This window comes from Myotis brandtii, unplaced genomic scaffold, assembly GCF_000412655.1.
Source record: "Myotis brandtii unplaced genomic scaffold, ASM41265v1 scaffold132, whole genome shotgun sequence".
Classification (NCBI taxonomy): Eukaryota; Metazoa; Chordata; class Mammalia; order Chiroptera; family Vespertilionidae; genus Myotis; species Myotis brandtii.
Genome location: NW_005354673.1, coordinates 4,543,146 through 4,555,835, shown reverse-complemented (window position 1 = coordinate 4,555,835; position 12,690 = coordinate 4,543,146). Strand labels below are relative to the sequence as shown.

General features: G+C 43.8%; 1 protein-coding gene and 1 pseudogene across 1 annotated transcript in view; both read right to left on the bottom strand.

Moving 5' to 3' along the window:
* The window catches only part of NOXRED1 (NADP-dependent oxidoreductase domain containing 1), a 15,897-nt gene extending 3,481 nt beyond the window's left edge, over positions 1–12,416 (bottom strand). Inside the window, exons 1-6 of the mRNA XM_005860167.2 lie at positions 12,241–12,416; positions 10,416–10,603; positions 7,755–7,948; positions 2,582–2,762; positions 1,834–1,985; positions 509–731 (exon numbers count right to left, since the gene is read on the bottom strand). Coding sequence (XP_005860229.1) covers positions 509–731; positions 1,834–1,985; positions 2,582–2,762; positions 7,755–7,948; positions 10,416–10,570 — 905 coding nt within the window. The 5' untranslated portion in view covers positions 10,571–10,603; positions 12,241–12,416. The remainder of the gene's footprint in view (positions 1–508; positions 732–1,833; positions 1,986–2,581; positions 2,763–7,754; positions 7,949–10,415; positions 10,604–12,240) is intronic.
* On the bottom strand, positions 8,181–8,829 carry LOC102254536 (annotated as a pseudogene).
* Positions 12,417–12,690: the final 274 nt, after the last annotated feature.

Below are 12,690 nucleotides of genomic sequence, written 5' to 3'. Positions count from 1 at the left end.
GGTTGCGGGCACATCCCCGGTGGGGGGTGTGCAGGAGGCAGCTGATCAATGTTTCTCTCTCATCGATGTTTCTAGCTCTCTATCCCTCTCCCTTCCTCTCTGTAAAAAATCAATAAAATATGTTTTTTAAAAAAAGAGGAAATAAGATAAATAAATTTAAATGTATTAATGGATGCCTATGCAGTTGCTCATACATGAAACAAATATGATTGTATCCATGACATAGTAAGTGAAAATGCAGTATATATAGTTCCCATGTTTCTAAAATGTGTATATTGATATAGATGTCCACACTTAAATATAATGAAAAGAAATCTAAAATCCATTAGATGTAAAGTCTATGAAATGGTACTTGGGAAGCAAAGGAAGGCTTTCCTTCTTCTACTAGCTGGATTTTTTACAAGAATGTATTCTTTAAGTTTTCAAAGATAACATAAAAGGGGAAGAACAAAGTGCCTGCTAAGACAACAGTGTGGGAGGAATTAGAACAGCCAGCCGCATTCCTTACCTTCTCTGAGACAGGGCCTTGGCATAGACTTGGCTGACAAAGTCTTGTAATTGGAGTTTTGGGCACGATGCTTTATATTCCCCACAGTCATCGGTGTGCACAGAGAGGAACAGCTCATTCATAAGCTGCAGTGTTACTGTGTGGGGCAGGTCCTTTGCTGTGCAGGTGTTCAAGGCTGCATAGAACACTCCTTCCAACCACTTGATATTGAGGATTATCCCGCCTACAAATCAACGACAAAGGAAAGACCAATTAGCGCCACCAAAAACGTTTGCAGGGACCCTAGGACCAACCCAGACAGTGAATAACCACCTTTTTTCAAAGACAAGTTGGTCATATGAACCTCAAGATAAGCAAACACTCCCCCTCCCTGGCCAAGAGCCCTGCTTGTGACCTTGATAACACATCCTGTTGACCCTGCCACGGTAGGACAAGTATGACTAATGTGGACATTTTTTAAAATATATGTTCTTATTGATTTTAGAGAGGAAGGGAGAGGGAGAGAAACATCAATGATGAGAATCATTGATTGGCTGCCTTCTGCAGGCCCCACACTGGGGATGGAACCTGCAACTTTGGCATGTGCCTTGACCAGGAATCGAACCATGACCTCCTAGCTCATAGGTCAATGCTTAACCACTAAGCCACCTCAGCTGGGCTAATGTGGACATTTCTAATGGCAAAAGCATCTCTAGGAATTTCTACATCAGACCTTACCAATTAAGAAGGAGCTAGGGAAAAGATTAGAGCAGGGAAAAACCCCTTAATCCCAGCCCAGCCAGTGTGGCCCAGTTGGTTGGAGCGTCATCCCATGTTCAAAGGGTTGCAGGTTCGAGTCCCAGTCAGGGCACATACCTGGGTTGTGGTTCCAAACCAGGGTGGGGTGCGCGTGGGAGCAACCAGTCTATGTTGTCTCTGTTATCTCTTTCTCTCTCTCCTCTCAAATCAATACGCACATCCTCAGGTGAGGATAAAAGAAAAGCACAAAAAAACCATTTAGTCCCAGACAGTACATCCTCCTGTTTAAATAGACTCTACCCTCAGGTTGTTTCCAGTTCATTCTTAAAGGATCCAAATATTCAGACTTCTCAGCTTTCCCTAATTAGGACCATTTTTGTGTTTTTTTGCCACCAAAGTTGTTCCTGTATAAAACCTAAATAGCTGAGAATGCATTTAGCTGTACAGTACTCCCCCACACTCACATACACATACACATACACACACACACACACACACACACACACACGCTGGGATCTAATAAGATAGTAACAGGCCAGGAGGAAAGTAATTTTTAAAAGAGTGCCAAAACTAGGGTGAGCCATTACCAGCAGGGTTGTAGGGGCAGGTAGCCTGAAGAATCTCAGGATCTTGGAGAGCAGCTGTGATTTCCCTGTTGGACTGCCAGATATTATCAAAACCTTCAACACATTGATAGTGAGGCCGCAAGATACTGGTGTGGTCCAGCAGCCTTTTCAACCTAAAAGTAAAGCCACAAAGTCAGGGAGTGCAGGCCAGGACTAGAATAAACCACATGATCCACTGAGTTAACAGCCAACCCCAACAACAGATATCCCCACCTCCACTCCCCAGCCCCCCACAGCACAGGTGCGGGTCAGCGCTGAGGACACTACCTAGTTGGATTGTTTAGCCATCTGCCTACCAAACACTCACTGAATGTTATCACTTGCCTGGCACTGGCCTAGACACTAGGGGTAGAAAAATAACACCTGACATGCTCTCGAACACTCTTCATCCTGTGGACTGGTGGTTTCCCCTCTCACTGATGCACAAGGGGAACATGAGTCAGCTGCAAGCAGTGGGAGGCAATGCTCTATTGCAGTTCCAACCTTTTGCACATCAAAGAAAATGACCCACCGCCAGGGGCGGTTTGCAGAGATGTGGGGAAGACACAATTAGAAAGGCTGGCTGGGTCCTGCCAGTGAAGCGGTTTCCACCTTACTCCTGGGAATGACCACCTCCCACAGGTAGGAGCTGGGTGGAGGTGGGAGCAGAAGCCCGGGCGGAGGACAACAGAGCAGGTCTGCCAGTTCTGGGCTCCCCCTAGCAAGGTACCTGGGTATTGGGATGGCAGCTACAAAGCTGTACACAATGCAGTCTTTTTTAAAGCTGGTGTTTATTTCTGCGCAGATATTAGCCAGCTGAGATGGCAGGCAGCAGAGGAATATCACGTTGGCCCAGCCCACCAGATAGGCGTTATGGTAAAAGCACCGGATCCCCAGGTTCTGCAACTCCTCTGGGAGGGATAGAAGAAGACAGAAAAATCACAGTACAGAGGAGAGTTGGGCCTGAACATCAACTGTAGGGGGAGGAAGACAATTATTTTATCTCAACTCTTGTCACATAAATCAGAAGAGATGCGCTCATGCCATCCAGGAGCCATGCAGCAATGCCCTGCCCCCTGCTAGCAGCGCTGGCAGCCACAGCGGCAGCATTTGAGATTATGAGACAATTTCTCAAATGCTTACCTCAAATGCTGGAGGTTTTAAGACGCCTTCTGCTCCAATTTACTGAAGGTTTATTATGTGTCAGGTAATACACAAAGTACTTTATATGTATTATCGAAGGAAGTTCTCATAAGGACCTTATGAGGCAGAAACTAGTATTTTTTAATACTTCTTATTGATTTTAGAGAAGCATCAATGTGCAAGAGAAACATCGATTAGCTGTCTCTCACATGTACCCTGACCAGGAATTGAACTGTGACTTTTCAGTGGACAGGACCATGCTCAGCCAATAGCCACACCAGCCAGGGTTAAGTCAGAGACTAGTATTATTCATATATTATAGATGAGGAAACTGAGTCTTCAAGAAGTTATATAACTGGGCTAAAATTACACAGCTAATTGGCTTGAGTTGGTAGGAAAGACTAAGAGAATGGAAGAGTCTAGGGCAGAAGCTGGGAAGATTTTGGGGAAATAAGCTTACAGTTTCTATAAAGGATACACAATTTAATGTTAAGATATTTATAAATGTAGAGAGAAATGTGATAAATCATGTAGTTGTATAAAAACACCCCTTGGTATTTGATCATTTGGTTGTCCTTATATGTATTTTCAAAAGTAAAAACATAAAGTCACACATGGTCCTATGTTTTAAATGGTATTGAAAAGAGAGTATTAGAGCCCTAGCTGGTTTGGCTGAGTAGATAGAGTGTCGGCCTGTGGACTGAAGGGTCCCAGGTTCGATTCCAGCCAAGGGCACATGCCTGGGTTGTGGGTTCAATTCCCAGTGGGCGGTGTGCAGGAGGCAGCCAATCAATGATTCTCTCTCATCATTGATGTTTCTATCTCTCTCTCCCTCTCCCTTCCCCTCTGAAATCAATAAAAATATATTTTTAAAAAAGAAAAGAGAGCATTAGACACTGGAGAGGTCACTACTTATCTCAACCAGCAAGAATACATGATAAATCTGATGCTGAGATCATTGGGGTACTCAGGTGCTTCCAGGTAGTAAGTTTAGGAAAACAGGCACCTCCCTTCTTTTATGTTCTCAAAAGTACATAGAGGCTGATGCTGAGCATGTTGAATTCTTGCTTTCTTACTCAATAGACAGTGATATTCTAAAACTGTAACTTTATCCTATGTAATAAAAGGCTAATATGAAATCAACTGAATGGCGGAACGACCGGTCGCTATGACGAGAACTGACCACCAGGAGGCAGACACTCAATGTAGGAGCTGCCCCCTGATGGTCAGTGCGCTGCCACAGGGGGAACGCTGCTTAGCCAGAAGCTGGGCTCACAGCTGGTGAGCGCAGCAGCGGTGGCAGGAGCCTCTCCTGCCTCCGCAGCAGCACTAAGGATGTCTGACTGACGGACATCCCCTGAGGGCTCCCAGACTGCAAGAGGGCACAGGCCAGGTTGAGGGACCCCCCTCTGCGTGCGCAAATTTTGTGCACCAGGCCTCTAGTTTTTTTTTTTAATTTTTATTTCTTTATTGATTTCAGAGAGGAAGGGAAAGGGAGAGAGAGATAGAAACATCAATGATGAGAGAGAATCATTGATCGGCTGCCTCCTGCACCCCCCCTACTGGGGACCAAGCCCGCAACCCAGGCATGTGCCCTTGGGCAGAACCGAAACTGGGCTTCAGTCCTCAGACTGATGCTCTATCCACTGAGCCAAGCCAGCCAGGGCAGGCCTCTAATTATTAATAAACATATCGCTTCCCAAAAAATATATGTAGTTTGTTGAAATACCATACATACTAGTCCTATCGATGAGATTTTTCAAAATTTGCCTTGAGCGATAAAATGTTAAGATCTCCTTAATTAGAAAGAACATTTACAAATAAGAAAAAAACAGGCATGCCAACAGAGAAACGGGACCAAAAGAACTCAAAAAAGACAAAAATAGCAATAAACATATAAAAATATCCAACTATTCTAGTGGTCAGTAAAAGACATATTAAAATAAGAAAAATTTTAAAGGCGTAGTAAAATAGTGATAAAAAAAATAAAAGAGGCTCAGGCCCTGGCCAGGTAGCTCAGTTGGTTAGAGCGTCAACCCCATACACTAAGATTATGGATTCAATCCCCAGTCAGGACACATACAAGAATCAACCAATAAATGCATAAGTAAGTGGAATAACAACAAGAGGCCCAGAATTGGGAAAAAAATGTAGTGAAATGGGTGTTCTTACACAACACTGGTGAAAGTTTATATCTGAACAACCTTTTTTGGAAGTCAGTTTGAAAAAAAATGTATTAGAAGTTACTTTAAAAATTAAATATTCCTACCATATGACCCACCATTTCACTCCCAAGTATGTACCAAAGAAAAATTAAAACATTTGTCCACACTAGTATTTGTACACAAATATTCATAGCAGTTTTATTTGTAATAGCCCCAAACTGGAAACAACTTGAATGTCCATGAATAAAAGAGTAGATGAAGTGGAATATTAACACAATGAAATACTACTCAGAAATAAAAAGAATATCAATACATGAAACAAACTATATCTTAAAGTAATTATGCAAAGTGAAAGAAATCAGACCAAGCAACAGTACAAACTATATGATTCCATTGTGTAATGTTTTAGAATATGCAAATAATTGATGATGACAGACATCAGATCAGTGGTTTCCTAGGTAGGGGACTGCAGAGAGGTAGAGAGATAGGAATTACAAGGAAACTTTGGGGGATGATGGTTAAGTTCATTCTGTGTTGATGGTTTCAAATACACACCTGTGCAAAGCATCAAATTGTGCACTTTAAAATGTGTAGTTTATGGTGATGTAAGAAATGTTCAGTTTACTATATGCAAATTATCCTATATAATAAAAGCCTAATATGCTAAGTGCCCAGCCATTCATTCAACCAGTCGCTATGACACACGCTGACCACCAAGGGGCAGACTCTCTGACCGGTAGGTTAGCTTGCTGCTGGGGTCTGGCTGATTAGGACTGGGTGAGACAGGCCGAACATGCCCTGAAGCCCTCCCACGGTCCCTCTCCGGCCCTGATCGTGCACTGGTGGGGTTCCTCGGCCTGGCCTGCACCCTCTCGCAATCCGGGACCCCTTGGGGGATGTCGGAGAGCTGGTTTTGGCCCAATCCCTGCAGGCTTGACTTCTAGTATTTTAATAAAGCTGTACCTCTTCTTTGACCTAGTAATTTTATTTTTAAAAACATGTACAAGGAAATCCAATAAGCCACAGTTACATAAATTATCATACAACCATACTTTGTAATACCATACAACCTTAAAATCATGATTTTGAAGAATGATAACTAAAATAAGAATATGCTTATATTAAGTGAAAAAGCAGAAAAAAATAACTTTGTACAGTCTCAATTCCTGATCTAATCTAATCTAATCAGAGAAGAAAACAGGAAATAATATCCCTGGTAAGGGGATTATAGGTAGTTATTATTTATTTTCCTGTAGAGTAACTTTCAAAATTTTATAAAATATGCATATAATATTTTACATTTATAGAAATTATTCAAGCATAATTTACATACAGTGCAACATGCAGGTCTAAAGTATACAGTTTGGCCCTGGCCAGTTTGCCTCCGTGGTTATAGTGTCAGCTCACAAACCAAAGTGTCTCAGGTTCGATTCCTGGTAAGGGCACTTGCCTTGGTTGCAGGTTCCCCAGTCCTGGCAGGGGTGTGTGTGGGAAGCAACCAATCGATGTCTCTCTCTCTCTCTCTCTCTCTTCCTTTCCTTCCACTCTCTCTAGAACTCAGCGGGGATAATATCCACAGGTAAAGAGAAAGAGAGAGAGAGAGAGAGAGAGAGAGAGAGAGAGAAAGAAAATACAGTTTGATCACTTTTGTCATATGCATACACCCATGTAACTCACTCCTCTTTCAAGATCTACAAAAGGATGGGGAACATCCAGCCCACTGCCCATATAAGGCCCACAAAATCATTTGGTCTGGCCCTGCCAAGGCATTAGGGGTGAGTTAATTAAATGTTTGACCAAATAGAACAGGCTTATTTTTAAGTTGATAATTTTGTATGGCCCGAGAATGGTATTATAAATATCCAAATGGCCCTTGGCAGAAGAAAGGTTCCCCACCCTGAACTAGAACATTTCCATCTCCTCAGAAAGTCCCCTCAGGCCTCTTCTCAGTCAGTCTCCACAGAAGCAACCATTCCGATTTCTATCGCCAGAGTGGATGGAATCAATAGAGAATACTTTTAAAAATTCAGGAAATGTTATTTATAAAAATACAAGGCCAAATGTTTGGAACTGGTTAACACACACCAGACTCTAACTGGTCCAGTTAGATTTGAACTCTTATTTGTATTAAGTTTTTATTGATTTCAGAGAGGTGGGAGAGGGAGAGAAGGATAGAAACATCAAAGATGAGAAACATTGATTGTCTGCCTCCTACAGGCCCCCTACTGGGGATCAAGTCTACAACCCGGGCATGTGCCCGGACAGGGAATCAAATCCTGACCTCCTGGTTCATAGGTTGATGCTTAACCACTGAGCACACTGGCCGGGCTCAACTCTATTTGGAAAGCTCTGCATCAAAGATCCAGAAAGATATCTCATCACCAAGGGCACAAGGAAGAGAGATGGTTATAAAACATTTTAGTGGAGAAGAAAGTTGTTTTAAGGAACAAGTTAAAAACAATCTTTCTAGCTCTTCTCAGACTAGAAAGCTGAGAACTCAGCATGCTGCACATGAGGATTCCCCTTTCATCAACAGCCTGGTCAACACCTCTAGGGCACACCCAAGCCCCCTTTCTACCGTATACTACTCCTCACCCAGGGCCTCTGGCCTCCGAGTGGAGATCCACAGCCTCTCAGGAGGGATGGGGACAAGATGAAGCAGTACGTGAGCCAGTTGCTTCCCAAGGTGGCCGCCTCCAATGATGCCCACCTTTAACTCATCTTTAGGAATGGTGGCGTGCGATCCAATGGAGCGATATCTGGAAGTTTGCCACTTACGTATTGATTCTCTGGAAAATGAACACACAGACACATGCATAAATCCACGCTCACCCTGGCGCTCTTCTTGCCTGTCAACCTCTGATATTCCCTGCTCTGACTTCCTCAGATGGCAGCCTGGGGCACCTTAAGGAGGCGAGAGAAGCACTTGTGCTGCATCACTAGGGAATGAAATGTGCTCCCTGAGTGAATTTTCCAGAAAGTAAAGCATACCCCTTCAAAGGACCAACACTGGTTTAAAACTTTTTTTTTTTTCCTGCCGCAGGTTTATTTGTACAAACAGTACAGGAGGACACCAGCGCCACACAGACAGCAGCCCAGGGGGCCCACCAGTCCGTCCGTCCTGACGTCAGCAGACAGAGGCCTCTACTGTGGAGCCTTCGTGGGGGGCTGGGCACCTTTGGGAGCGGGAGCCTGAGCCCCTTTGGGAGCCTGAGCTGCAGCCGCACCCGCAGCCTGGGGCTTGGTTTCCGCCTTGGCCTTGGCCTTTGGCCGGCAGAGCCTGAGCCCCTTGGCAATGCGGGCACGAGCACGTTTCCCAAGCTTGGGGTGAGCGATGTAGGCAAGTCGACTGAGTTTGCGGCTGCAGCCCTTTGGGATATTGGGCCTGGGCTCCTTGGGCTTGACCAGGGCCTTGATGGCCTCAGCGCGTGCGCTCATGGCCTTGGCGTTGTGGGCCTGCATCTTCTTCAGGCCCTTCTTGTTGTGCTCCTTGGCAAAGCGCATGTTCCTTAGGAACTTGGGGTCTACCCCCTTAAGAGATTCGTATCTTTGTGACCGGGGTTTCTTGATGCCGTTTCTGTGCCATTTTCGTGACTGGTTGTGCGTGGTGTGGTTCTTGGACTTGGCCATCTCTGCACAGAAGCCCGCGGCCGGTTTAAAACATTTTTAAGTGAACATTTTCTTGGTGAAATGTGTGGTAGGAATAGTGGATTTTCATGTCTATTGTTCCTGTTTTCATGGGAATGCCTCTGGTTTTACCCCACTGAATAAGATGCCAGGTTTTGAGCTGGTGATGCATATTTATAATCACATTAAAGTATTTATCATTGTTGCTTTATTGAGTGCTTTAAACACGAGGTCTGAATGTTAAACCATTTTTTGACTCAGGACCATCATTGTGAGCAGCCACTGTTGTACATCATCCGGGAACATGGGCCTGTTCCTGTTTTCTGTGCAGACAGCAGTCAATTTCCATTGCCACCAGGGTGAGCGCACCCGTCTCTGGCCACACACCTATTCTTTCTAGTTTGCTGTTTCAGTTCCGCACAGATCCAGGAAACCAGGTAACTTAGTTTTTTTCAAACCTATGATTTATAGAAGAAAATGGTTTATCATGAGGGAAAACAGACCTGAGAAACTGAGTGAGGGTCAAGGACTGGAGCCCTCTCTGTCCAGAGGCTCACTTCACTTACTGTTGGTTCTGGGTGTATTTCCTTGGCCCAAGTTAAACAGTCTGACCTCAGAAATCAGCAGGCATTGTTTTATGTTGTTACATGACAGCCTTATATTTGTTCTGTATTTCGTTTTTGAAAAATTAAAGCTCAAAAAAATAAAAGAATAAAAATCAAAGTTCTGGAGTTTCCATATAAGCATCACAAGCCACATTCTATTTAAGGCTTCTCTCTTGGCTGACAGGAGAGCATTTTCTCTCAGTGCCTGACCCTTCCAAATATAAAATCCTTCCCGGAAGTTTGACATATCAGTTTCTCCCCACTCATCTTGAATTAAACAATAGGTTTATGCTTCTTATCAGTCAACAAATCAGCAAACTTCTTGAGCAGCCTGCCTCCTTGGGTATATGCTGTATCTATAACAAGTTCATTTCAGGTCTAGTTCCATCAACAAGGAGTTCATCTAATTTCAATGCAAGTAGACTGAGAAGTAGACTGGGGAGCGGGTGCTTTCAAATACTCCAAGAGTAACCCTAGAGTTACAGAACCCAAGAGCTTAGACCTAGGTACCTGGCTCTCACATGACTTCTATTTAAGTATCTGAAGCCACATTGTACAAAGATAGAAGAAGCCAGGACTGGTCTGAGAGCTTCTCTGTAAATCAGTGTTCCTGGTTTCAAGCAAGTCATCTGGTCATAGGGACCCTGAAGTCTAAGATGGCTTTCCTATCAGGGAGCATTCCACTATTAGCCCCATAAAAAGGAACTCATGCCATCTTCATGGGATGACAAGTCATTGGTCATCTCCATGAGTGAATGAATGAATGGAGGGATGAATGAATTTATTATTTAATCAATCCACCCACTGAAAGGAAATCATCACTGATCCATGCTTTATGACAGAACCACAGCCAAGGGACCTCAGTATGCATTTCTTTGGTGTTTTCAGACCAGGAATAAAGACTGTGGGGTTGGAAAAGGTAGGAAGACACCAAAGTTATTCTCCAATATAAAAAGTTAAAGCCATTTGGAGTCTTTGCAGTGAGATTCTTCTCCATCTGTCTGACCCTGGAGATCTTGCTTACCTCAAATTATGGAGTAGCTTGCAGAAGAAGGTTGCGTGGGCACAGGCCTCGATCATCCGCCCCTGATAACGACCCTGCAAATACAGCCAGCAGCGGTCTTCCTCTTCAATCCCATATTCAAACTGCATGGACGTAAGGTCCTTTAGCATGTCCATCTCTAAGCCGATGGATCAATTTGGCTCCCTATCCTGGAAGAAGAGGGAGTCTATGAAGGAGGGTGTGTGTGTGCCCAAGTCCTAAGTTCTCATGGTGGTGGGCTTCAGCCCATCTCCTCCAAGTCCTGAACTCACAGCTCTCATCCACTTCTCTGTTTCAGCGTGAGAAGTCCTAAGCACTGACTGCCCGTTAATCGAGAATACCTGGATTCATGAAAAACCTGAACAAAAATCCAGAGCGATGTTCCTCCATAGGCACTTCTCTCAGCAGATGCATTAACATTAGCAATGGGGCTCACAGGTGCCTTTGGGGTAAGACTTTCTCCCTCCCATTCCCTCCTGTTTTAGAAATAGGACTGAGCACTTAAACCATATTTCATAGAAAGTCTTCCCATTTCACTAAACCTTGTGTTCCCCCTCAGAATAGAAAAGAGCCCAAACGAAATACCATGCTCTCTGGTCTAGTTCAGGGACATCTACATTTTAGAAAAGGAAGCCAAAGAAGTGTAAGCCCATTTACATAGACCTCTCACCAACCCAACTGAGGAGGATATGGCTCTGCTCCTCATTACTTCTGGTCCTCAGGGTAAGAACTACATTTCCAGGGAGAACTACCCAAGAAAAATTGCCATTATGACTCCTTAGTTACCAAATTACTTGCCTTGGAGTCTTAAGGGGGCCAGCCTCACCTAGAGGTTTTCCTCATCTGCAACACGAGGACATGAATTCCTTTCACTACTTCTAGAAGTTCTACACCAGGGCTACAGATCCTGCTTTTCCCAACAGAAGGTTCTAGAAGTCCTTTGTTCTGGACTTCTAGATTTTTTTGTAGACTAGGCTACCATACAGGTCTTAGCACTACTCAGAGTTATTTTTCAAATCCTTCTTTTTATTTTCAAGAAATCAATGAATAAGGTAAGTTCTGGGAATGTAATGTACATCATGGTGACTATAGTTAATAATACTGTATTGTATACTTGAAGTTTGCTAAGAGTAGATCTTAAAGTGTGTTCACCACATAAAAGGTAACTATGAGATGATGGGTATGTTAATTAACTTGATATTGTAGTAATCATTTCACAATATCAAATTATGTTGTATACCTTAAATATATGTAACTTTTGACAATTATACCTCAATAAAGCTGGGGAAAATCAATGATATTCCAAACTCTATTATGTAACAATAGTGATATTGAGACCAGAATTTAAAACTACTCATCTCTAATCTGCATTTAAAGTAAAAAATTATTATTGAGGTGATATTCACGTAACCTGGACATTTAAAAGTGAACAATTTCAGTACATTCACAATATTGTGCACCCTCTACCCCTCTCTAGTCCCAAAACATTTTCATCTCCCACACAAAGGAAACCCTGTACCTATCAGGGAGTTACTCCCTACTCGACCCTCTCATCGGCCCCTGCCACTCACCAATCTGCTTTTTGTCTATGGATTGACCTTCTCTGGATATTTCCCATGAATGGAATCACAATAGGGGACCTCCTGTATCTGGCTTCTCTAATCCCTTTTATAGGAGGGCTGTTATATTACTCTCCCAATCTCTTTAAAAGCAAAATCTCCAGCACTTTGAAGTAAAGAGTGTGGAAGTTCTCATCAAGTCCAAGAAACACTTCCTTAGACCAAAACAGTGGGTAAGTCATCCTTACTTTGCGAGTGATTTTTCCTGCTCCAAAGGAAAGAGAACTCCAGACGTCCAGCTCCTCCTGACCACCGCCGCACAGGTTAACTTGTACAAGCCCGGATGCCAGGGCCCTCTTTCCCCTCATCTCAAAAATGGGAAGCCAGTGGTTGTGGCTTTGTAACACATCAAGGGGGCTAGGTGATCTACATTTTCCAGACTTTCCATCTCTGTACATTTCCCGTTAGATGTGCCACAGGAGAGATTTCTGGGCAAGGTCCGGAAGGTGGAAGTGAAGTAGTGGTCAGTTTGTGGTGATGCCTGTAAGGGAGGGGCAGGCATTTTGGTGTCTGCTGGGGACCCTCTTGGTGATGGGGCAGCAGTTGGGCCTGCAACTGCTACCTTCCCCTTGATCCCCCTGCAGCTTTTCACGCCCGGGCCGGGGCTGTTTTCAGCTCAGTGACAAAGGCCACCAGTG